Source organism: Anoplolepis gracilipes, chromosome 6 (assembly GCF_047496725.1).
Source record: "Anoplolepis gracilipes chromosome 6, ASM4749672v1, whole genome shotgun sequence".
In the NCBI taxonomy this organism is placed as follows: Eukaryota; Metazoa; Arthropoda; class Insecta; order Hymenoptera; family Formicidae; genus Anoplolepis; species Anoplolepis gracilipes.
In genome coordinates this window covers 5,120,698-5,147,427 of record NC_132975.1, presented here as the reverse complement: position 1 = coordinate 5,147,427, position 26,730 = coordinate 5,120,698, and the positions used below count along the sequence as shown (strand labels likewise).

At 30.7% G+C, this 26,730-nt stretch overlaps 1 protein-coding gene across 8 annotated transcripts in view; it reads left to right on the top strand.

Annotated features, from left to right (window-relative positions):
• Positions 1–26,730, top strand: part of LOC140666576 (EGFR adapter protein) — a 93,082-nt gene that overhangs the window by 47,288 nt on the left and 19,064 nt on the right. For 3 of the 8 annotated variants that reach the window (XM_072893902.1, XM_072893903.1, XM_072893904.1), the window contains 2 exons: positions 4,635–4,709; positions 15,067–15,213. In XM_072893902.1, the coding sequence (XP_072750003.1) occupies positions 4,635–4,709; positions 15,067–15,213 (222 nt within the window). Of the gene's footprint in view, positions 1–4,010; positions 4,175–4,634; positions 4,710–13,363; positions 13,381–15,066; positions 15,214–18,897; positions 20,554–26,730 lie in introns of those variants that run through there. The other 5 variants (XM_072893907.1, XM_072893908.1, XM_072893906.1 and 2 more) reach the window with 5 other exon arrangements.

Genomic DNA, 26,730 nt, shown 5'->3' with positions numbered 1-26,730 from the left:
AAAACAATCAGATATAAGACATAATTATTAGAAAAAAATTATCAGTTATTATTACTTAGATCTATTAACAAATTAAAATCAGGGATAGTTTAAATAAAATGTTTGTTATTTAAAATTTATTCTTTAATTTGTTATTTAAAATTTTTTTAAATAAGAAATATTTAAAAAAACGTTTACAAAATTTTAAATAACGAATTAAATAATACATTTTAAATAACAAATATTTAAAAAAAATCTTGTCTGTAAAAAATAATTATTACAATTATATGACGGCTGAAAAGCTGTAAAGTGCCTAAAGAAAGCTTTGAAATGAGAACAACTAATTGTGCACGTGTTCTAGCCGATAAATAAATTTTGCATGCGAACTTTGCGACGCGTCGGTCGAATCGTTCGGTGCAACCACCGTGTCGGTGCGTAACGGCGTATGGCAAGGGGGTTGAATTTGGGACCTTGGCGGTTGGACCGAAGGTTGGTCGATGAGTCTTCTACCACGCCTTTTCCGCGTATTCGTAATCACGTCTGGCAGTTTCCTTAAACAAACCGTAAATTCGCTTCGCTCAAATTTCAACGGATAGCATTTCACCGAGACCGATAATAATATCAACCTTCGCGGATATACATATGCATAAAGATGTATGCTAATTATTTAATTAGAAATTCATTTTTCAAAGAAAATTAAATATATAATCTTTTTTAATATATGCATGTATATATTAAAAGGATTATATATATATATATATATATATATATATATATATATTTAATTTTCTTTGAAAAAATAAATTTTTATTTAGATAATTCATATATTTTATTTTCTCCAGTTTATCGGAAATAAAATATAGCTTTTTATGTTTAATTTATAAATCTTAGTATCTAAAATTTATTATAATATCTTAATTTTTAGCAAATATTTTATAATATCTATTTACATTTTTTCCATTTTCTTTGACATGTCATTACAATTTATCTTGTGAATAAAAAAAAAGATAAAATCCTTTTGACGATGAGGAAAACTGTGACATTTCGTATTCGTTTCGTCGTAATGCCGCTTCGGTTATTCCTTGATGATGACAGCGACGAGAAAGAGAGGAAAAAGTGTAATAAAGAGAAAAACTTCCACACACCATGAATGCTATATCTGTAGTCTGTTGATGGTTATCGAATGGAAAGACGAACGTCGTTCGAGCAAGTCGTTCGAGCAGCTGGTTCGAACGAATCGATCGTTTTTATACGCCACACAGAACGCCACTCTATTACTGTTTGACGTGCAAATATTCTATTTTTGTATATTGCAAATTTTGATTTCTAACATGTTATGTATTTTACTTGTCCTTCTTCCAGAATACATATATAAAATTTAAAAGAAATTAACAAGTACAACATAAAAAGTTTAATTTAACTGTAGTTATATATTTCATCAAAATGAAAGCCTATAATTTTGTCAAAAATTATTACAATAATCATAAATATTGTAACTACACTACGCAAGAAATTAAAGGGCCACTTTCTTCCATACAAAGAAAAGGGCAATTTTCAGTGGCTGCAACTTCGTTAAAAATAATCGGAATAAGATCAATAAAAAAAAAGTTTCGAAGCTTGAAGTTTCTAGTTTTAGAATTTTTAAATGAATTTCAATTCTTCTTGCTCCTTGCAAAATCACATTGTAAGAAAGCGACGTTCGTCGATTGGACAAATTTTTCAAAAGTTTGTCCAAGAATTAAAAAAATCCGAGCACGATTTCATTAACTGGGTGTAAGAGTAGAGTTTTAGCTTTAATTTCTTTTCTTAATCAATGTTCTATAATTTTTTTTCGCCGAAAAATTTATTATTAAAACAAAATTAAGCTATTGACTTAAGCGTTTATAACTAGTGAAAAAATGATCGTACAATAATCATTAATTTAAGTTTTTGAAATGTACAGAAAAAACTTAACACTTCGGCCTTTTGTACGAGTAACTGGAATGCTCTTTACTTGTAAAAGTTGTAGAGTTCATGAGAAAATGTTTGCATTTTTTTATTAACTTTTATTGATTCAACCCTTTGAGTCACAGTGAGTGATCCACCTTTTTGTTCGTAGTTTTTTATTGTTTTAACTATTTTGTTTTTCAACAAATACCGGATTTTTTGTTTCTCTAGAACATCAATTTAAGTGCAAAAAAATATGAACAATCATTAATTGTTAATTGTAAAAATACTATATATAAACAAACAGTCAAAATTAGTACTTTTTTTTTTACGAAAAAATGCATTTTTTCCTAATCTATTATGACAAATAGGGCAATTATTTATAATCTTAGTACACTCTAAAGTATTTTTCAGAATTTTTTTAGAATTTTCCACCGTGTTGTTTTTGTTAAATCCTCCTTTTTTTGATAAAAAATATATAAAAAACAATATTTTCTGTTCTAAATTAAAAGTAACAGTCGTATTCTTTTTTAAATTTTTTCTCTGAAGGTTTTTTTTTGTAAAGTTCATGAAAATTTTAGCGTTTTTTCATTAACTTTCATTTATTTAAATATAAAAGATAAAAGTGCAATTTTTACTTAATTTTTTAGTAACAATTACGCTTTAAAAATAAATAATGATTGAAAAAACGATAGAAGCATGCTAACTTTTCTCTTTAAATTTCTTTTTTAATGGTTATTGTACAATCATTTTTTTCAGCTGTTATAAGCGTTCAAAGTCAATAGCTCGATTTTGTTTTAATAATTTTGTTTTAATAATGAAAATATCTCGGTGAAAAAAATAGAACATTTGTTAAAAAAAATTTAAAGCTAATTAAAATTTTAAAATAGAACATTTGTTAAAAAAAATTTAAAACTAATTAAAATTTAAAAATAGAACATTCGTTAAAAAAAATTTTAACGTTTTTTCGTTAATTTTTATTGATTTAAATAAAAAAAGATAAAGTGCAATTTTTACTTGATTTTTAAGTAACAATTACGCTTTAAAAATAAATAATGATTGAAAAAAACGATAAAAGCATGCTAACTTTTCTCTTTAAATTTCTTTTTTAATGGTTATTGTACGACTACTTTTTCATTAGTTATAAGCGTTCAAAGTTAATAGCTCAATTTTGCTTTAATAATAAATATCTTGACGAAAAAAAATCGTAGAACATTTGTTAAAAAAGGAAATTAAGACTAAAACTCTGCTCTTTAACAGCCAATAAGTGAAATTGTACTAGGATTTTTTTCAATTCGGTATTCTTGGACAAACTTTTGAAAAATTTGTTCAATCGTCGCTTTCTTACAATGTAATTTTGTAATGAATAGAAAGAATTGAAATTTATTTAAAAATTCTAAAACTAGAAACTTCAAATTTCGAAACGTTTTTTTATTGATCTTATTCCGATTATTTTTAAGGAACTACTTGAAAATTAGCCTTTTTTTATATGGAAGAAAGTGGCTCTTTAATTTTTTTGCGTAGTGTATTTTTTTTAATTTTTAATAATACAATTAATTAAAATAAAGCTAATTTTAATCAAAAGTACACCAAAAACAGTTGACGAAAAGGACTTTCCTTATTGCAGAGTATTCTTATAATAAGGAGACAATTATTGTCGTTCCTTGAGAAACGAGGGCTCTTAGACTGCTTGAAGCTACGCGTAGTACATTAAATTAAGTCGTCGACGTCGTTTGCTTCCTTAAAGTTGTCGTATTGAAATATCTTATTATGAGCATTCAAACAAGATGTTGCAGACATTAAAATATAATGTCAATGTTAAAGTCGAAGACATTGCATATCTGCTCTACGTCGTTAATTTATAATTACCGGAACAGTTTGACGTGATTTCAAAATTTTTCTTTAAAAATACAGCTTTTTACAGTTTATATAATTATAAAAATATCAAGATCCTTTTACGAATTGCTTCTGCGTCGAGAGAAAATTGTGCCAGCATCCTTTATTGAACACAGCCCTATGCGTTACCGTAATTATACCGGAGATCCCCTTTTGTGGCTCCAGCGACATCAACCTTGGCTTTTCAAGACAATGAACCGTGTCTCCGACCGAGAAACAGGGAACATTCTTGCGTAAAGTCCGCACCACTCTGAATCACATCGCGTAGCTTGCCAACTTTTCAATTTCGAAATTGGACGACCGCTTCAAAGTTGCAGGAGGCTCGAGCCTCCCAATGGAAAACTCGCATGGAAAGGATACTGGTCTTTTTTAAGTGCGTAGCTTAAATTGTAAATGTATTATCGCACTTTATTACGTATTTCTATTTGTGTGGAGCCTTCGATTTTTGGCGCCTTACATGACGAGAATTTGTAAACCAAAAAGAAAATTTCCATCAAAATAAAAGCCTGTAATTTTATCAAAAATTATTATAATAATCATAAATATTGTAACTATTTCTTTTTAACTTTTAACAATGCAATTAATTAAAATAAAGCTAATTAAATTCTAAGATTTTTTTTTTAATTTCAAACATATTTTAATTAAATAGAATTTTCTGTATCGGATATGTAATGTATATGAAAGTCGTGCATACAAAAAAAAAATAATAATTTTATGCAGTACCGAATCTAGTTTTTAACGAAACAGGGAACACATAGTATTACACTATTCATTAAATGAGATTTTTATTCAGCTATTATACCCATATATGACTTTTGATATGTTTGTTTCAGTATAGCGATCGATTTACGCCCATTCTCCTGACAGTCTCGCTCGCGGGGATTAAAGTATGCAGTCCAGATGGAAAAGTGAGTACTAAAGATGCACATGTAGTTTATACTTTTACAAAAAAAAGGAAATATTTTGTACCCGGCTGTTATCGAAAAACCGGCGTTGTCCACGACATTTTCCAAGACGGAGCTTCATTTCCTGAAGCTCGAGGCGAAAGTTTGCCTCTTCTAGTAGTAAGCATGACTGCATTCTATTACACACTCTATTGCGTTACTTTTGACGCTAAAACGAAATTAAAATAATATAAAAAATAACTACATAATTATTGTTATTATTTTAAAACGTTCTTAATTTTAAATATTTTTTCTTGTAATTCATAAAAAAAAACATAATGTTATTATGAGAAACGTATTACATATAATTCACCTAATTAACTCGAGAGAAATGTGAATGAGAGGAAAATAAAAATTACATCGCGTCTCATAAATAAAAGATTTAAAAACATACAGAAATCCTTAGGAGAGAATTTTTTCTCTCTTCACAATGAGTTAAAAGAGCCAGCGACAGAAAGGTAACATACAGAGGTGAGCTTCTATAACAAGACGGCAAAACGGAAGTTGAATTGCAATGCGAGAAGCCTAATTTTCCGCACTCTTGAGCGTCAAGTTCGATAATCCTCGTGATACTTTGGAAGATTTTGCTTTCAAGTCGACCTTGGGGCGCCAATCTTTTAAGTTAGTGAACTCCTTATCCTTTCAAGCGAATCACTTGTTATACTTCTGAAATTTGGTATAGAATTATAAGTGTGTGTGTATATACAGGGTGTCCCATTTTAACTTCTCCAGTCGAATATCTCGAAAATCAAGCCTGGGAGAGAAAAATGTTTCCGGCAAAAGTTGTATGGTTTCGAGGGGGCCATAAGATGGTACTATTGGTCTGACCTTGAAGAGTCATTTGAAGGTCACGTGAAGGTCACCTCAATTTTTTTTAATGAAACACCCTATATATTATTACATATTCTTGTAGCTTATCTCAAGAGTTTTCCAAAACACTATAATAAAATGTTTTTTCATTAAACACTTTTCGAGTTATAAGGCTTCAAAGTTGCAATATTTTGACATAAAATACAAGATATCTCGCAAAATATTCATTTTTCGATTATCTTACCCTAATACTTTTATGCACAGAATAATGAGACGAATCAATTGGCGTAATTAAAATACATAATTATGTTAAAGTAAAAATGTGTAACTGCTAGTTGCAAATTCAGATTTTTTCTTAAAGATAACTATGTGTTTTCTATATATTTATGTATATTTAAAAATAAAATAATTCTTATATATTTAAAAATAAAAAATCAATTAAAATAATTAATTAAAAAATCTAGAAAGAGTAAAAGAGATATATTAATTATTTATTTTAATATAATTGTCCGCAGTGTATAATAAATATAAGAGAAAATATAGTAAAATTATTATATAAATTAAATAAATTCTTATAAATCCAAATGTTATAAGACATTTTGATTAATCTGAAAATTAATTCTAAAACATATAGGTATATCTGGACTTTCTCTTTGAATGCAGCTAGATATAAAACGTCGCGAGGAGAAAGAGGGACGAAACGAGAGTAATCTCGCTCTGCTGTTCGTCTTTTATTATTTTCCTGACTTTAATTGGGGGCCCGTAATCCTTATCGCATCCCTGCCAGTAATATTTCGAAGTCGGCTCGGCATGCACACCCCCGACCATCCCTCGTGCGATCCATACTTGCCGTGTTCACGAACTGTACAGAACATATCGATCCTTCGAATTAGTGTTTTATTTCGACGGCTTCTCTTCTAAGCTCCTGCTTTAATTTTCTACCTGAAAAAATCTTTACTTCCTCCTCCTCCCTCGATCTTCGGTAAGCGCCTCTTAAAAAATCCGCCTCGCGGAATGTTTATCCTGGAGAATGAAGAACAAAAACATCCTCTCTAATTTTCATTTTGTTATGTTATTACAATAATTATTATTGTTGACAATATTTTTAATTAGTGTGAATATATAAATTATTCTTTAGCTTTTTATTTCGTGTATAAATAATAAACAAATAGACTTTATTTCTTGCATAATAATCAGATAATAAACATAATCTGATGGAATTCATAAGATTAAAAGGATAAGTCAAACTTTTCAGTTTCATAATCTTAAATACGTTTATGACAATGTTTACACATTTCTCACCCACGTTTATATGTAATACATCTATTTTGTGTTGAAATAGTATATTCAGATAAGTTGAGTAAGACTTTATTCCATAAAAAGTAGTGACATAAGTAGTAAAAAGTTTGATTAACTGTAATGTTTGAATTATATAAATTGCAGTTTGCTTTTTCTCCGTTGAAAATTTATCTATCACGACGTGTATTTCATGTCAAGCATATCTCTTCACGCTCGAACTCTTGTTACGCAAAGTCGCGATTATCCTAAATCGTTCATGCAACTACGAGAAGTTTGATAGACGCGCGATCGTGCGTATGATTCGCTAGAAAAATCGACAGCCCACGAAAAACACCCTCGTTCTTCTTTGACGACAATGAAAAAAAAAAAAACTAAGAGAATGACATGTTATATCCCTGGTGATTACTGATTTACGAGAGACTAAAATATCAATGAAATACGCACAAGGGGATGCGGTGATTGTTGAATAAACGTACGATGATGAATGATGCCAATTTTGGCGAGCATGAGAAAGAGAAAGATAGAGAGTAACTGCTGGTAGAGCTGTCATGATCGCGAGGGTGTATTTGCCCCCTATCTGTGGATTTATTCGTGCATACATGAAACAGCACTCCGGGATGATACACGTCTCTTCCGCATCTCTCACCCACCCACTAAACAGTGCCCATTGCAACGTTTCAATGGTGCCACCGAGAAGGCAGAGCCGCCTCTAACGATCCTCCATTGCTTTAGCCCCATTAAAGCCTTTGCCTCGTCAAGCGTGAAAAAGTTTCTATGATCCCCCCGGATGTGTATACCGAAGTGTATGCACGCTTCCACGATTTCACGACATTCAAGTGGCTTTACCCAAAACTTGTACTTTATACGCTAAGCGAACTGATTATCCTGCTTTCGCTTTGCAATATATCGTGTCGCTTAGATTAGCAATTTTTAGCCCTTGAGCGAGCCAATCTGCGTTACGATAACAGTAAATTAAACGGTAAGAAGTTATGACTTGGGGTTGAGAGGGAAAAACTTATATATATTTTTACAAATCCCATTACATCGCAGCCATAGGGATCGAAACAACTCAGTGTAAAAAGTGTCAAGTCAGTTTATGGGTTAAATTCACCTAATGTGGTATTAACATTATTGAATTTGAATGATTCCAAATTCAAATAAATATCATTTTAAGGATGTTTAGTATCTATTTTTAAAAATATAGGAATTTGATAAAATTTGCACAGATTGTTCTGATACATGTTCAGAGACTTATAAAAAAAACCGGAGTTGATTCACTGAAGCAATCAAAAGTTATAAGAATTTTAATTTGCAATGAATTTACCCGTCGATATTATTATAAATATAATCATTTTGTGGATCTAATTATAAGTAAAAGTATTAATATAATTATAAATATAATTATTTATATAAATAAGTATAAATATATTTATTTCTGTCCCTTTTAGCCCTTAAATTGATACGATTGCAGATTTTCTATCTTATAAAAAACCTGTGATCGTGTTGATTTAAGAGCTAAAATACATAGAAATAATAATAGGAATTTATTCAAAATTTGCAAAAGTATAGTTTAAATATAGAGGAAATATCTGATCACATAATTTTGGTCAAGTACTGACTAGTTCAAAAGATATTGAATATAATTTTCTTAATTTCGTCCTATTATCCGAGATGACATATTATTTATTGTGAAAACGTGGCAACAAAGCATTCAGCTGAGCCCTCTTTTGACATTTTAAATAACCTATCTTTTCATCTGAAGAAGCCTCTATATACAAACGTGTAAGCGAGAAGCGACTAGACCTCATATGTCAATTTGCAATTTGACCAACTTATAAAAAATTACCATGTTGCCACATTTTTTCTTCTCGGAGAAATGACAAATTATTAAAATTATCAAAGAAATAGTTAAAAATCTTCTATATTTTGTCATTATTCACTATTATAATTTTTATTTTGACATTTTAAATTACTCTGTACGAGTAAATTTTTTTATTTTTATAATTCAAATTTTGTGCTGTAATGTTGAAATCGTGGTACCGTCAATGGTAAAGTTTTTCATTATAATTTAAGAAACACGAAAATTGTCCGAAAAAAGCAACAGAAGTTTGAAAATAAATTTCTACACTCTAGCTATGAATAAATAATAAGATTTTATGCAATCTTTATAATAATCATATATTAAGATATATGAGAAAAGTATATATTTGTCAATTTCGACTACTTTTTGCTCCGTAGGTACTAAACGTCCTTAAATAAATTACTTGTAAAGTGTATTATATTTGTGTATAACACTATAAATTTTAAATATATTTAAACAGTTTTTTAAAGAAATTTTTTTAAATAAATATTGTTTAATTTGAAACAAAAATATCATATAATATTTATTTTTCTACTAATATTGAGAAAATAAAGCGTTTTTATCAAAACTACATGTTATTATTCTATTATTTTCCAAGAAAAATACAATTGTTCAGGTGGACAATTTATTTGATAAAAATAAATAAACTAAAATCACTCAACTTTATCTCGTTAAAAAAATATTCTTTTTAAGTTAAACATAATAACTATTTTTTTCGTAAAATTTATCTTGAATCTTTTATATTTCTATACATTAAAATAATAATGTTTTTTAATTTTTAGAAACTTTTTTTTGTTTTTCCTAAAATATCTCGAGAATTAGAAGTTTGATTACACTTTTACATTAGATCTCAAGATATTTATGCTAGTTCATGTGTGATGAAACAAAGTGGCCTTCAAGGGTTAGTACATATTTAATTGTTTAATGAAAGAGTTATTTAAAGAACGTAGTGTCCAAGCAATCAATTTTCAGCAATTCTTCAAAAGAATCTTTAAGTAAATACGCGCATATATGATTATATTTTTGCAACGTAGTTCGCGAACTGTTATCGTGGAATAAAATTGCTGTGTTTGATGCTGATAAGATAAACTAGAAAATAAATCGAATCGCGGTTGTGAAAACTCATGGAAGGATCAATGACGAGAGGCTCGTGTAATTTTTCAACTCGTACATTTGCTGCGATCACAGGATATGTTTATCCTTTACCTGCGGATTTACTCGCGCATACACGAAACAGCACTCACGCTAGAGCGCATATCTCTTTTGCATATTCGCCTGCCTTCCCTCACCGTCAATAATATCTATACAAAATACCTTTCCTCGATTTTTGTCACAAATAAAACTGACAACACGTCGCTCGCTACTGCAACACGCGAGTACAAGCAAATTTTCAAACTTACGTTTAAAACAATCAAAAAAAAGATGAAAAAAATGTAATTTTAATTGTTCTTTTTCTTACAAAAATATTTAACAAAATAAAATTAATATAAAAAAATATCAATTTATTCATTTTTAATGACAACTACATCACATATTCACGTGCAATTTTGGGTCGTATTTCGAAAGGAAGGCTGAAGTAGCATTTGGAAATCGAAAGCTATAAAGTTTTTTACTGCAACCGAGAGCTTAATCTAACCCCGTCTTAAAATTTTTACCCAAGTCGAACTCAAAATCAAACTCTTAAAACATTAACAAGTTACCCATCTGCGCTACAGATACGACTGAAAAATATATTTAGCACCGTCTGTGGCAAGCATTGTTACTATTTATGAGCGTGAATATATGTTCGCACGTGCACAGGTGAACCACACGTTTAACGTGAGCTTATCTACATCGTAAATTACGAAAAATATAATTCCGCAATAAAAATAAATTATCAATGAAAATTTGCTTTATAAGATAATGAATTATATTTTTATTTTTACGATTTTATATCCTACGCAAAAAAATCAAAGAACTACTTTTACATACAAACAGGCCAATTTTCATTCTAGTTACTCGTACAAAAAGCCAAAGTCTTTTTTCTGTATATTTCAGAAATTTAAATTAGTGATTATTGTACGATCATTTTTCCACTAGTTATAAACGCTCAATAGCTCGATTTTGCTTTAATAATGAATATCTCGGCGAAAAAAAATTACAGAACATTCGTTAAAAAAAGAAATTAAAGCTAAAACTCTGTTCTTTAACACGCAATGAATAAAATCGTGCTAGGATTTTTTTTAATAGAAAGAATTGAAATTTATTTAATGATTCTAAATTAGAAACTTTAAGCTTTGAAATGCTTTTTTATTGATCTTATTCCGAATATTTTTAAGGAAGTTGCAGCTATTTGAAAATTGGCCTTTTTTTAGTTGGAAGAAAGTGACTCTAATTTTTTTGCGTAGTATATATCATATTATAAATAAAAAATGTTCTACAACATTTGTTTGATATTATCATAAATAATTCTTTATTTATAATAAACAGATTCTCTCTGCGTAAGATACTTGTACGTTTGCAATCTGATTTGTTGGAAATCTTCGAGTGTGAATATTCTTGAAGGAATAAATCGCATAGGAAAGATACGAGTTCAAGTAACAATGCAAATGATGTAACGATATATTCCAAAGGCGAATAAAGACGATTGGATGAGCAAACAAGAATAACGACGTTTGTCAGTGTCTCCTTCAGTAGAATGTGACAACTCGACGAAATCCTTTCTAGAATGTCGTTTGTACTGAGAACAGAGAGCGATCGGTATCGTGTATAGTTTCTCCGAAATAGTTGGTTCACTTCTGTTCTACGAGACGATTCTCGACCGTAACAACTTTGTTGCAAAACTATGCCCGAGTGAACTGGCTCAGTCAGCACAATTTTATTGTATTTGTATTGAATTTTTAACGAATTAAATTTTCCAAACAAATATTTAAGTTGACTACCGCAATTTTATGCGGTTAGACTTTAATTTGTGATTGCAAAACAAATTGAATTTCGATCGCATAAACTGAAACTAACCGATAAGGTCAACAGTCACGATTATTCCGTGTCACCAAATATGCACATATTTACATGTAGGTACGATGATTTTTTTAAGGATGTTTAGCACCTACAATCAGAGCAAAAAGTAGTCGAAATTCACGAATATATACTTTTCTCATATATCTTAGTATATAATGGTTATAAAGATTGCATGAAATCTTATTATTTATTCATAGCTAGAGTGTATTATAAAAATGTATTTTCCAACTTCTGTTGCTTTTTTTAAACAATTTTCGTGTTTCTTAAATTATAATGAGAAACTTTTATCATTGACGGTACCTCAATTCCAACATTACAGCACAAAATTTGAATTATAAAAATAAAAGAATTTACTCGTACAGAGTAATTTAAAATATCAGAATAAAAATTATAATAGTGAATAATGACAGAATATAGAAGATTTTTAACTATTTCTTTGATAATTTTAATAATTTGTCATTTCTCCGAGAAGAAAGAAATGTGGCAACATGATAATTTTTCATAAGTTGGTCAAATTGCAAATTGACATATGAGGCCTAGTCGCTTCTCGCTTACACGTTTGTATATAGAGGCTTCTTCAGATGAAAAGATAGGTTATTTAAAATGTCAAAAGAAGGCTCAGCTGAATACTATGTTGTCATTTTTTCACAATAAATAATATGTCATCTCGGATAATAGGACGAAATTGAGAAAATTATATTCAATATCTTTTGAACTAGTCAGTACTTGACCAGAATTATGTGATCAAATATTTCCTCTATATTTAAACTTATTATACTTTTGCAAATTTTGAATAAATTCCTATTATTATTTTTATCTATTTTAGCTCTTAAATCAACACGATCACAGGTTTTTTAAGATAGAAAATCTGTAATTGTATCAATTTAAGGGCTAAAAAAGACAGAAATAATTATATTTATACTTATTTATATAAATAATTATATTTATAATTACATTAATACTTTTACTTATAATTAGATCCACAAAATAATTATATTTATAATAATATCGACGGGTAAATTCATTGCAAATTAAAATCCTTATAACTTTTGATTGCTTTAGTGAATCAACTCCAGGTTTTTTTATAAGTCTCTAAACATGTATTAGAACAATCTATGCAAATTTTATTAAATTCCTATATTTTTAAAAATAGATACTAAACATCCTTAAGATATAAAATTGTTACATCGATTGTTATTATTTTACAATCACAATTTTTTCAAAAAAAATTAATTATTTATAATTATTGTATACAACTTGTCACTGCGTTTTATAATAAAAGAGCACAATTATTGTCAACATTATTGACGTTTTTGTTGTCATTCATCATAAATGCAAATATTACGTAAATAATTTAATCTGAATGATTGCCTTATGTCTTGAATATATTAAAGTTCAACAGTAATAATAAGAAGGCCAATTCAAGCAATGTTTATCCAAGAGATAAGTAAAAGCAGACTTTTACTAAGCCAAATCATTTATATCTTTCTCACGTAGAACTTGGAGTAAATGCAGGCATCATGAAAAATTCAGTATGAAGCTTGATAGAATCGCGGAGTATCCATATCAGAAAAATTTGCTCCTACGAAACGATCATCTTTTCAATCACCAATCTACTCCGTTTGCATGCTCTACTATACTTACTTCTGCGAGAGATGAATTTAAGTGAGTACATCATCCTGGAAGCTTAAAGATGAAATCGTGTTTCCCTTTAAGATTGAGGATTTGACTGCAATAACAGCTCAAGTCAAAAGTGTTACTTTGAAAAAGTAAGTTTGAAATTTTTAAAATGAAAAATTTTAGCAAAAAATATGTCTAAGTTAAGAAAATAATTTTGATCTTATATTATTAATATCGAATGTATATATAAAAATTTTGTTTCACACTTTGATAATGCGTTCAATAATTCAATTGGAAAAAAACTACAAGCTGTGCAATGCAGAGCTTCTCTCGTAACCGAAGAAAGAATTTTATTTAATTTTAATTAATACTGCATTTATAGTACAGTAATACAAAAGTATAATCGAATAAGTGTCACTTTGAGAGTATCTTTAGCTGAAGTATTAGGCTAAATATCTTGAAAATCTCTTTGAGAGACAAGAAAGAGAAAAGCTCGCTTATTAAACGCGTTTTATTTGTAGAACTTAATTATATGAAAAATTAAAGATAGCATTAAAAATTTACTTCTTTTAAAATGAGAACAGCATTTAAATTCAAGAAATTACGGCAATAATACACATTTTTCAATATAAACTTCTGTTTAAAAAATGTACACATTATAACAACGCATTAAAATTAACAAATTTGTATCTTTTTCATATCAATATTTTATTCTGATAACAGTTTACAAAAAATTTCTTTTGAAGATTTCTATTCAAGCATATTTTCTCTGAAATTATCGAAGTCAATCAAGACAGACTCAAAAGATCAAAGTCGCGTCAAAGCTTATAGAGATCGCAACACGAATCTCGTGAAGAAGCCTGTTGCGTCGGTAAGTCATTAAAAGTTTCAGAACGTAACAGCTAAAGACATGACAAAGTTTTTCGAGTGGTCAAGAATTGACAACTTTTCTTTTTAACTTCTCGCGTCAATGGAATCATGTAACGACGCAAAAATACGAAATACTTAAATTAATTGTCTTATTAGTGCTGCTGTTTTTCAATTATTATTGTTCGAAAACTACGTAAATATTAAGAGTGACATTAATTAGTCTAATTTTAATCTTTATCTGATTAATTATTGTTTATAAAAAATTGAACTTTGGATAAAACAAATTAACAATAAAAAAACTAATGTTTTATATTTTATTATATAATAGTTATTATATTTTTCTAACATTTTGTGTCATTTTAATATACCTAATCTTGTGCTAAAAAATATGTTTACCAATATTATAACCCTATTTGTATCATTTAATTTTCTCATCCTCAATTTGCTTACTTGATGGTTGCTAACCATTCACGCGATAAGTGATATTTATGATATCCTGCTTATGTGTAATCAGGATATTAGTTTCTTGCATAGGTCTCAAGACAATATTTAATGTCTACGAAATTGATTTAGACGATTAAATTATTCAACAGGCTAAGAGCAATATAATGAGACGCTCGTAAATCATTTTTCTTTGCATTCATGAAGCTCGTTTTCGAAAAAATGTTACTTTGGAAATTATCGGAGTTCTGAAAATAAATTATTTTTTATTTTTATGTTAACATCATGTATTATAATTAAAATTATAAACTTTTTTAAATGTCAAATATTGCAATGTAACAAAATGACAAAAAAAAACTGCACGTAGACTGCCTCTCAAAATGTTCCTACTCAAAATTGTCTCTTTTTTTTCTGTTGCAGTGCGTGCAAATGGCGCACGCGTTAAGACGCATCTCTTATGCGACTTGTGAGCCGCAACACGCTCAATTCAGCTTTCTGGCACGAGAGCCCAGAGCGCACTTTAGTCTACAGTATTGTCATTCTTTCATCACCGAGTCTGCAGAACAGGTGAGTAATAAACATCTTATACATAATGTCACTATCGTGTCACGTAATATTAAATATTCTTATATAAAATCGCAAATGAAGCAATACATATTGATCGTCACGGAATCAAATTATTGTCAACATTAAAAAGAATATTTTATTACGTTGACATGATGATGATGTTACGTATAATCTACCTTTAAATGTAACTTTCTCTTTGCTGTTTATTTCTTTTACTGTGTATAAAATATGGCTTTGGAGAGGACTGCATCTGGATGCTATATTCATAAAATTATAATAAAGAATCGCTATAAATATAATTATGTAAAGCACTATGAAACATGTTAATACTAACAAGAGGTCTTAAACAACTTTAAATATTTATAAATAATATTAAAAGAGAAAATATATTTTAACGTAAATTTATAGTATAAATAGAAATATAGTAGAATCTGTTATTTAATTAATACCAAAGTATGTCAAATAATTGGGCTAATATAAATCGTCGAAAATAAGCCAGGATTGAGTCCAAGATTCTGTACGTGACAAGTTGCCCCTTGCAGTGGACAACCGCACGCGTCTCAAGTGGAAACTGGAAACTGTCCCGACGTTTAAAGCCGATGGATCACTCACTTTATTCTCGACAACTCTCAGAGCGTTTAGGATCAAGCCATGTTGACAAGGAACCATTTAAAATCACTAGCTTACACAAAAAATCATATTTTAACTCAAAATGATTTTCAATCAAATTAAATAATCTATTCTAATGATATAATTGCGACGGAGAAAAAAAACTATTATAATTCTTATAAAAGGATAAATTTCCTCCGATTAATTTATTTATGAATTTGCATATAATCGTAAATACTTTTTGCACTTTTATTTTCAATTTATCAATGCAATCGCGAAATTTTATCATCATAATTTTTTCAAAAAAAACATAATAGCCAAGTGTGAAGTATCGTGGAAAGAACATGCTCCTATACTGAAAATATCGTCAGATGTCAATATACATATATCGATGACTACCGAATTCCAAGATCTAAAAGCCTCTTCTTGTTGTCTGGAAGATAACATCGCTCGAGGCTGCGAAGTCCGTCGACGATATCAGAAAGGATAGAATACATCGTAAGTTGGTAGAGCCTTAGTGGGTTGAGAATAGTAGACTTTGCACTTGAAACTTTGCACTCTGCCATTGCCTTGACATTTAGTCAACCCTAATGGCGCACTCTTCGGATTAAACTTTAAATACCTTCCGCTGAATTAAGAACGTCATCGTTCCTAAAAGTCTCGGATCAAGTAAGCTTATTCAGATAGCATCGAAGAAGATTGGGAGACTAGACAGAAAAATGAAAAGTCTTAGCGTCAGATATTCTTTCTGCGCTCATTGAAGCGATTGATACCGGATTTCAATTTCCATGCAATTTCCAAGTCTTTGGTCAAATAATTTGCTAATATATGGATTTGAAATGGAAAGATATAGGAGTTAAAACTTGTTGTTTTTCTATTCTTAAGGATGTTTAGTACCTATTTTTAGTACCTATTTTTAAAAATATAGGAATTTAATAAAATTTGCACAGATTGTTCTGATACATGTTCAGAGACTTATAAAAAAACCTTATCTCTTATTTATCTCTTGGATAAACATTGCTTGAATTGGCCTTTTTATTATTATTGTTGAACTTTAATATAATCAAGGCAATCATTCAAATTAAATTATTTACGTAATATTTACATTTATGATGAATGATAACAAGAACGTCAATAATGTTGACAATAATTGTGCTCTTTTATTATAAAACGCAGTGACAAATTGTATACAATATTATAAATAATTAATTTTTTTTGAAAAAATTGTGATTGTAAAATAATAACAATCGATGTAACAATTTCATATCTTAAGGATGTTTAGTATCTATTTTTAAAAATATAGGAATTTAATGAAATTTTCACAGATTGTTCTGATACATGTTCAGAGACTTATAAAAAAACCTAGAGTTGACTCACTGAAGCAATCAAAAGTTACAAGGATTTTAATTTGCAATGAATTTACCCGTCGATATTATTATAAATATAATTATTTTGTGGATCTAATTATAAGTAAAAGTATTAATATAATTATAAATATAATTATTTATATAAATAAGTATAGATATAATTATTTCTGTCCTTTTTAGCCCTTAAATTGATACGATTACAGATTTTCTATCTTATAAAAAACCTGTGATCGTGTTGATTTAAGAGCTAAAATAAATAGAAATAATAATAGGAATTTATTCAAAATTTGCAAAAGTATAGTTTAAATATAAAGGAAATATTTGATCACATAATTCTGGTCAAGTACTGACTAGCTCAAAAGATATTGAATATAATTTTCTCAATTTCGTCCTATTATCCGAGATGACATATTATTTATTGTGAAAAAGTGGCAACATAGCATTCAGCTGAGCCTTCTTTTGACATTTTAACCTATCTTTTCATCTGAAGAAGCCTCTATATACAAACGTGTAAGCGAGAAGCAACTAGGCCTCATATGTCAATTTGCAATTTGATCAACTTATGAAAAATTACCATGTTGCCACATTTCTTTCTTTTCGGAGAAATAACAAATTATTAAAATTATCAAAGAAATAGTTAAAAATCTTCTATATTTTGTCATTATTCACTATTATAATTTTTATTCTGACATTTTAAATTACTCTGTACGAGTAAATTCTTTTATTTTTATAATTCAAATTTTGTGCTGTAATGTTGAAATCGAGGTAGCGTCAATGATAACAGTTTCTCATTATAATTTAAGCAACACTAAAATTGTCCGAAAAAAGCAACAGAAGTTGGAAAATACATTTCTACACTCTAGCTATGAATAAATAATAAGATTTTATGCAATCTTTATAATAATCATATATTAAGATGTATGAGAAAAGTATATATTTATCAATTTCGACTACTTTTTGCTCCGATTGTAGGTGCTAAATATCCTTAATGCGAATAATACTTTCCGTATTATGTTTTTATGATTTATTTATTGCAATACTGAAAAGCGCTGGATTCAATAATTATGGTGTTAATATTTCGTACAATTTTACGAAAATTTCTAAGAATTAACGTTTCCTATTCCTTTCTTTACGCCAGCCTCAAAAAGTATTTTAAAATATCCCTAAAGTAGGTACAGGTACCTAATTATAATAGGTACACATAGACATTCCAAAGAAGAGTATAGTATGCGAATAGTATCTTTAGATGCCAGAGTAACAGATGTTCGCTGCAAGAAATAGACGCAGATATGTAGGATGTAAGAAAGAGACGCTTACATCTAGGTACTTTACATCACCAGACACATACGGCACAGTCCAGGAGTCGAAGTCGGCGATCGAGCGGCGCGTCATGTCGCGCTGACGGCAGGTCAAAGAACGCGAATCGCAAACTCACGCGTTACATGTAGCGCTGGGCTCTCCCAAGTGGCGTTCTCAGTCGGAGCAGAGTAAAAAGGACCAGCAAGCCGTTGAAAAGATTACGAGAGGGACAAAGAGAAAGCGACGGATAGAGTGAAGGAGATCAGCCGAGAGAGATAGAAAAAGAGAGATCGAGGGAAAGAGAGAGAACGGGGACACGTGGTATTCAACAGCTGCCGTTGAACGTGTTCAATGCCGCGGTTGAAGCAAGAAAGCGGTCGGTCGCAACGCTTGGCTCCTCGTAGACTCGTGGAGGGGATGGAACACTGTAAGCCGGTCAGAACGGCTCGCTTCGTGTTCCTCATGGACTTCAGTCTCTCTCTATACGTACCGGGAGGTATGTTGCCATCGCTGGTTAAGCACGGTAATAGCCAGACTTACGTATTCTGACCGTTCAAAAGGCAACGGCACCTGGACCACCAATGTACGTGGGAGCGTTCAACGAACACAGCGGGATCTGCGCCGACAGAGTTCGTCCGGTAGGTTCATCATTTGACAACAAAAAAGACACGTGAGAGTGAAAGGTACACCTTCCTTAAACTATTGAATTGAACGAATGGTTTCCTCTCAAAGCTTAACTGGTAGAATGAGGCTGTGACATTAAAACACCATGTAAATGATACACGAAGAAAAAAGAAACGTAGGTATAAATCAATTATCGACATGGATTAATGAAAGATATAAAGTTTATTCATAAATGATCGTTTTTAATCTCTTTTGACGAATGTACGATCCCGAGGTCGGTAATGGAGATCATTCTGCATCAAGATCCGTCGGAAAATGCAGTGCAAAAGAGTATATAGCGACTACATGTGTAGTTGACAGGCGATGAGTAAGAAGCGGTGAAGCGACTCTGTACTCGTTAACCGGTTTCCGCAGATCGGCATGCAGAGCGACACGTAGACAAGGCTATACGCCATCAAGTGGAACTCTCGAGCCTTCATGCATGTGTCACACGTATACAGCTTGCGATAAAATTGGCCCCGTCGATTCACCATGTCGCCATCATCCGCTAATAATATCTGCGCATGTCGCGGGAGACTCGACTACTGTGAAAGATCCGTGAAAGAAACAAGAATCCGATGACGAGAGAATCTCGAAAGCTTTCCCGAATCTATACACCTTGAATGGATGCTGTCGTATTTACGATACATATCAGCGTCTCCATTAACTGCGCAAGGAGACTTCTCTCTCGAATGGGCTGCTCATCTACGTGTTGCTACGAGATGTAAAAGATGTACTGGAATTTTATTTGGATTTCAAGAGGCGCTTGGATTGCGATAGGCGCGAAAACCTCGTTGTAGGAATATTTCCTCGGAGAAAGGCGTTGGATACAGCAAATACTTTAACGTGCCGACACATGCCGGCACGTCGGTGCATGTACTTTGGTGCATTAGAAAGTGCGCTGCACGGTGTCGTGGACGTGTGATCAGAAATGTGTGGAATATCAATGGTGCGAACCGATGTGTTTTTTTTTCGAACGACGTGACGATAATGTTGAGAACAAAATTATTGCTTTATTATTAAATTTCGGTAAGGGCCACTCGTGTCGAAGATCTGAAATATCGGAGGCAAAGTATATATATCCCCTTATCGGGAATTAAGGATAGCAATATACGAAAGCGCGCGAAACATATATTCTGACAGAAGGACGAGTAAGTACCAACGGTGTCCCTGTGGCATGAGGAGGTTTGCACGCAGGCGCAATATCCTGGCCGCATTCTCTGCGATTATGGGACGCCTTGGTAAAGGCTCGCAGAGCTCAACGAGGCCCATTTTCAGGGTACATTATCGCAAACTCGTGGACGAATACTCAACGCAACAGGAACAGTTGAGATTCACGCCCGCGCTTCCCGACTACATGTCGTATTGCTGTTGTCGATGTGGTCACACGCAAAAGCTCAAAGTAAGTTTAGTTTCACCTGAAATCTTCATTAATCTTAAAACTTATCTCACATGCAACGCAAATTGCCACAAGTTCGGTCACTTTTCACATTTTCCAATATTTACGCTTCTTAGAAATTGTAATAATTAAAATATTTCAGTAACTTTAATCCCACAAACGTTCTCATCATCCGTCAAGTAGAGGAAATGAGAGTTTCCTAGAAAAGCAGTAAATATCAGTTTTCTGTGAGTGATCCAATATTTGCATAATAAAACGATCTGGATAAGCTTCACGGCATGGTTTATGCTTTACCTCTTGCGATATTAACGGAGCGCGATTAGGTCGCGGTACCGCAACATGACCTCAGAGACATGATTGGTGCAGCGGTCACGAAAAAAGGAGGAAATGGTCTCCTCTATTGTTTTCGTGAAACATGATTATTAGCAGGTAGCAGGAGCATCGATTTTTCAGAATCCTGTTGATTGAAGCTGCGCTTTTCTTACAGACAATTTTCCAACAATTTCGTTCGCCGATGTCATCTAATAATTATTCTATCAACGTTATCTAATTTGTCAAGATATGCATTTACTTATATATTTATTATTTTTATTTTTCATTTAACATTTGAGAAAGATTGATCCGTGTTTGATAGTCACATTTCACAAAATCTGTTAAAAGAGAATCGTCGGTAGATTGCATACTGGAATCTGAGAGAACGAAAGAGAGAGAGAAAGAGAGAGAGAGAGAGAGAGAGAGAGAGAGAGAGAGAGAGAGAGAGAGAGAAAGCCTAAGCCAGGTAATACTATCGTGCCAGAAAGAAAAAGAGCTAACGAGAGAAGGGAGAGCGAAGAGGGATAAGCCGTGGGATCGGACGATCGCATTCCTCGGCTTCATATAGCTGCCTGTAGCGCAAGATGCTTCGCTCGTTGCCTCTTTACCGATGGAATGTCTGTATGCATTGATATTTTAGCAAGAATATACATTATACGCAAAAGAATTAAAGAGCCACTTTCTTCCATATAAAAAAGGCCAAATTTCAAATAGTTACAACTTCCTTAAAAATAATGGGAATAAGATCAATAAATAAGCGCTTCGAAACTTGAAGTTTCTAGTTTTAGAATCTTTATATTTCAATTCTTTTTATTTGTTGCACAATTACATTGTAAGAAAGCGACGTTCGTCAATTGAACAAATTTCTCAAAAGTTTGTCCAAATTAAAAACCAAATTTAAAAAAGAAATACTAGCACGATTTCATTAATTGGGTGTTAAAGAGCAGAGTTTTAGCTTTAATTTCTTTTTTTTTTAACGAATGTTCTATGATTTTTTAAGGCGAGATATTTATTATTAAAGCAAAATCGAGTTATTGACTTTGAACACTTATAACTAGTGAAAAATGATCGTACAATAATAATTAAAAAGGCAATTTAAAGACAAAAGTTAGCACTTTAAAATGCTCCTATCGTTTTTTTAATCTTTATTTATTTTTAAAGCGTAATTGTTACTTAAAATTCAAGTAAAAATTGCACTTTATTAAGGTGTCTCATATAATATATATTACGTAAAAAAATTAAAGGGCCACCTTCTTCCATATAAAAAAGGCCAATTTTCAAATAATTATAACTTCCTTAAAAATAATGGAAATAATATCAATAAAAAAGCGTTTTAAAGCTTGAAATTTCTAGTTTTAGAATGTTTAAATAAATTTCAATTTTTTTTTATTCGTTACAAAATTACATTGCAAGAAAGCGACGTCCGTCGATTGAACAAATTTTTCAAAAGCTTGTCCAAATTAAAAAACCAAATTTAAAAAAAAATCCTAGCACGATTTCATTAATTGAATGTTAAAGAGCAGTTTTAGCTTTAATTTCTTTTCTTTAACAAATGTTTTATGATTTTTTTAAGGCGAGATATTTATTATTAAAGCAAAATCGAGTTATTGACTTTGAACGCTTATAACTAGTGAAAAATGATCGTACAATAATAATTAAAAAAGCAATTTAAAGACAAAAGTTAGCATTTTAAAATGCTCCTATCGTTTTTTCAATCATTATTTAAAGCGTAATTGTTACTTAAAAATCAAGTAAAAATTGCACTTTATTAAGGTGTCTCATATAATATATATTACCTAAAAAAATTAAAGGGCCAATTTGTTCCATATAAAAAAAAAGTCAATTTTCAAATGGTTGTAACATCTTTAAAAATAAATTGAAATAAGATCAATAAAAAAGCGTTTTAAAGCTTGAAATTTCTAGTTTTAGAATCTTTCGATGAATTTCTATTCTTTACATTCATTACAAAATTACATTGTAAGAAAGCGACGTCCGTCGATTGAACAAATTTTTCTAAAGTTTATCCAAGAATTTGAAATACATAAGGCTTCGATATTTACAATTACAGGGATATTACAGAGGGGTAAAAAGGGGTATAGAATTCTCAAAAATGAGAATCTATTACTTGGTGAAACACGCTAAGTAAAATATGTGCCCTGTGCACGAATCAAATTTCGCGAAAGAATTAATTTCTAAAGCGAAAAGAATTAATTTCTAAAAAAGAAATTTTACGCATTACATCCGCGCATGGCTCTCATTGTCAAGTCTATAGTTGTATTTATCCAAGAATACCAATTAAAAAAACAATCCTAGCATGATTTCATTAATTGAGGGTTAAGGAGCAGAATTTTAGCTTTAATTTCTTTTTTTAACAAATGTTCTATGGTTTTTTTTTTAGGCGAGATATTCATTATTAAAGCAAAATAGAGTTATTGATTCTGAACGCTTATAATTAATGGAAAAATGATACAATAATCATTAATTCAAGTTTTGGAAATGTATAGAAAAAAACTTAACATTTTGGCCTTTTGTACGAGTAACTGGAATGCTTTATACTTGTAAATGATGTAGAGTTCATGAAAATTTTAGCGTTTTTTCGTTAACTTTCTTTGATTTAAATAAAGAAAGATAAAACTGTAATTTTTACTTGATTTTTAAGTAACAATTACGCTTTAAAATGAACAATGATTGAAAAGAACAATAGGAGCATTTTAAAGTGCGAACTTTTCTCTTTAAATTGCTTTTTAATTATTATTGTACGATCATTTTTTCACTAGTTATAAACGTTCAAAGTCAATAGCTCAATTTTGCTTTAATAATGAATATCTTGACGAAAAAAAATCATAGAACATTCGTTAAAAAAGGAAATTAAAGCTAAAATTCTGCTATTTAACCCTCAATTAATGAAATCATGCTAGGATTGTTTTTTTTAACTGGTATTCTTGCATAAACTTTAGAAAAATTTGTTCAATCGATGAATGTTGCTTTCTTACAATGTAATTTTGTAAGGAATGTAAAGAATTAAAATTCATTGAAAAATTCTAAAACTAGAAATTTCAAGTTTTAAAACGCTTTTTTATTGATCTTATTCCGATTATTTTTAAGAAAATTGCAACTACTTGAAAATTGGCCTTTTTTATATTGAAGAAAGTAACTCTTTAATTTTTTTGCGTAGCGTGTAAATCCCTAGTCGCTATCTATGCCAACATTTTTATCTGTATTTTAAAAAAATTACTAAAAAGGCGCATGTTAACAACATAATAATTTACGTAACAATTATTTGATACCATGATTCTGTCTACGATATAATATATACATCAGTATCGGATTATCTCGTATTCTTGGCAAACCGATTCAGGCGAAGATCGTTTTGGAAATCGACTTATGACAACCGCCATCCCTCCATTCCTCTTGACTTGACAATAGAAAACCATAATTCGTGCCGATCCATCGCGAACAAAGATCAAAATCTCCTTTGCAGTGAGATTTACAAAACGCTGTCTGAATTTCACGAGTTTTCAATGATGTCTCGTGTGAGTTCACTATTTGTGAAATCCAGATAAATCTCGCTCCCCCAAATTCTCGTCTCTAGCGCAGCTGATGCCTTTGAGAGACGAAGATATTTCCAGTGAGGAAAAGAAGAAAGCCAAAAGAGCCGGAGAGAAAACGAGCCGCGTTGCGCAAACGTTACGAAATTTCTCTCGACATCAATAGAGCATCTCGCACAAAAGGTGACTCATTACCGTGTCGAGGCATCTCTCGTAGAAACTTCACGTACAATAAGAATATACTCTCGATTTGTTAGGCGTATAAGTTATACCTGATAGCCTCTCAATAATGCATTAGTTTCCCGGCGAAGGACTTTATAATGACTTACAGTTATTCATTTTTCCTTCCACTCACATATCGGTTGCTTTCTTCTGGTTTTGTCAAAGTGACGATCCCAAACGGATGCGAGATTTTTACATCTTACATAACAGACCTCGTTTATTTCTTTGAAACAATGTCCACTTTTCTTATAAAATCTGCTAATCGGATCGAACAGCTGATGCGATGACTTTGAAGTAGAAATGAAATACGGAGGATGCGCAGACGTTGGTGTGGCAAATTTGTTATGTCAAAGTCCACGTTTCTCTCACGTCATATGAATGTGCAGTTTTGTTAGTACCTTTTATCGTGCAGAAGCGACAAACAGTCGTGAAAAATCTATAATAGCAGCGATTTTTTTCTATAACTGCCCGACATGTGCGGACGCTCGTGCGCAATTTACAATTTGAAATTTCTACGGTAATTCCAGGCAAGAACACCACCGTAAAATGCCATTTTGCAATGACTAAGCGTGCTTCCTGCCAAGAATGACATCGCGAGATATGTAATGTTCACGCGTTGTGTCTCGAATCGAGCGCATTGAATGCATCGAATGCATCGTGCTCCTCGTATATTGGACGCACATGTCAAATATTTTTAACGTCGACGGTGCTCGTTCCCCTTATACATACATGATGCACTATAGTATTATGCTTCGTCACTTTATTCGACTCTGCTTCCGGTTGTTTTAGTATGGAAGAATATAATCATAGTCATTTACACGAAAATATAGAGTGCTGCATGTTTAATTGAATAAAATCAGTTCTAATGCTTTGGTTTAATACTATCTTTATTATGTCTCTTCTGTTTGATTTGTATAATAACATAATATATTGTATATGGGGTTCAATTGGCTCTTGCATATTTACATTTTTCAACTGCTTATTAAAATTATTTTTATTCTTAACTTATTAGCATTTATTCAGACAATTCTGCAGACAATATATTTATTGAAATATTTAATAATATTAATAATAATAAAAATATTTAATAATATTAATAATAATATTTAATAATATTAATAATATTATTAATAATTTTAATAGTAATTGCATAAAGATTAGATATTTGTTATGTATGTTAACATCTCACAAGAAAAAATACGATGAAAAGAATAGAAATATAAATATATAGTAGTATATAAAAATATATAGTATGTACAAAAAAATCCATTTTCTATCGATAAAAATTCTATCTATTCGTAATAAGAGAAATCAATGGTCTTATTATGCTCCATTCAATTACATGCCAATATTACATGGCATTCTCGATAGGTAATGGAAACTGATTGATTTACACAATATATAGAGAACACACGGATTACTCCAGTCAAGTCTATATCGTATAATGCGTATTGCAGATTAATACAATATGCGTAATGAATTAATCGAGTCAAGCATAATCCGATCATGAAATTAGCATTATGTATATATATATCGTATAACCAACAGTTTCCATAATTTCCAGCCGGAAGAAAGTGAGGATATATGAGATTTTAATGCAATTAAAAAAGCAAACATTTAAATGCACTTTTTGTATTCTTATATCATTAAAGAGATATATAAATAAAATAATACTAAAAAAAATATCAGTTTATATCTTACGCTCTTTTTATTTCACGAATATTATTGTTTTGCAGAATTAATCTTACACAGAAAAAAATATTAGCGTATTGATTAATAATGTTATTGAATTAATAAAATAAATTTCAACTACAATAATGTTCTTGAATCATTATTTTCTTTAGTGTACGATATGAATTGATTTGATGATTGCATGCTAGGAATTTGGTGACTCCATGTTAGGAAATATAGTAATTCTCGGAACATATACCACTTAGACGAAGAGTCGTTTGCATTCGGATTAATTAAGAATCACGCATTCGAGAAAGGAAGAAATTCGAGCAGCAAGAAATTTGAAATGAATTTGAACGGTTCTCTTCGCGCGTCTTATGCGTTCTTGAGGGTCCATTTCTAAGGGCACCGAAATAAGTTGACGAGG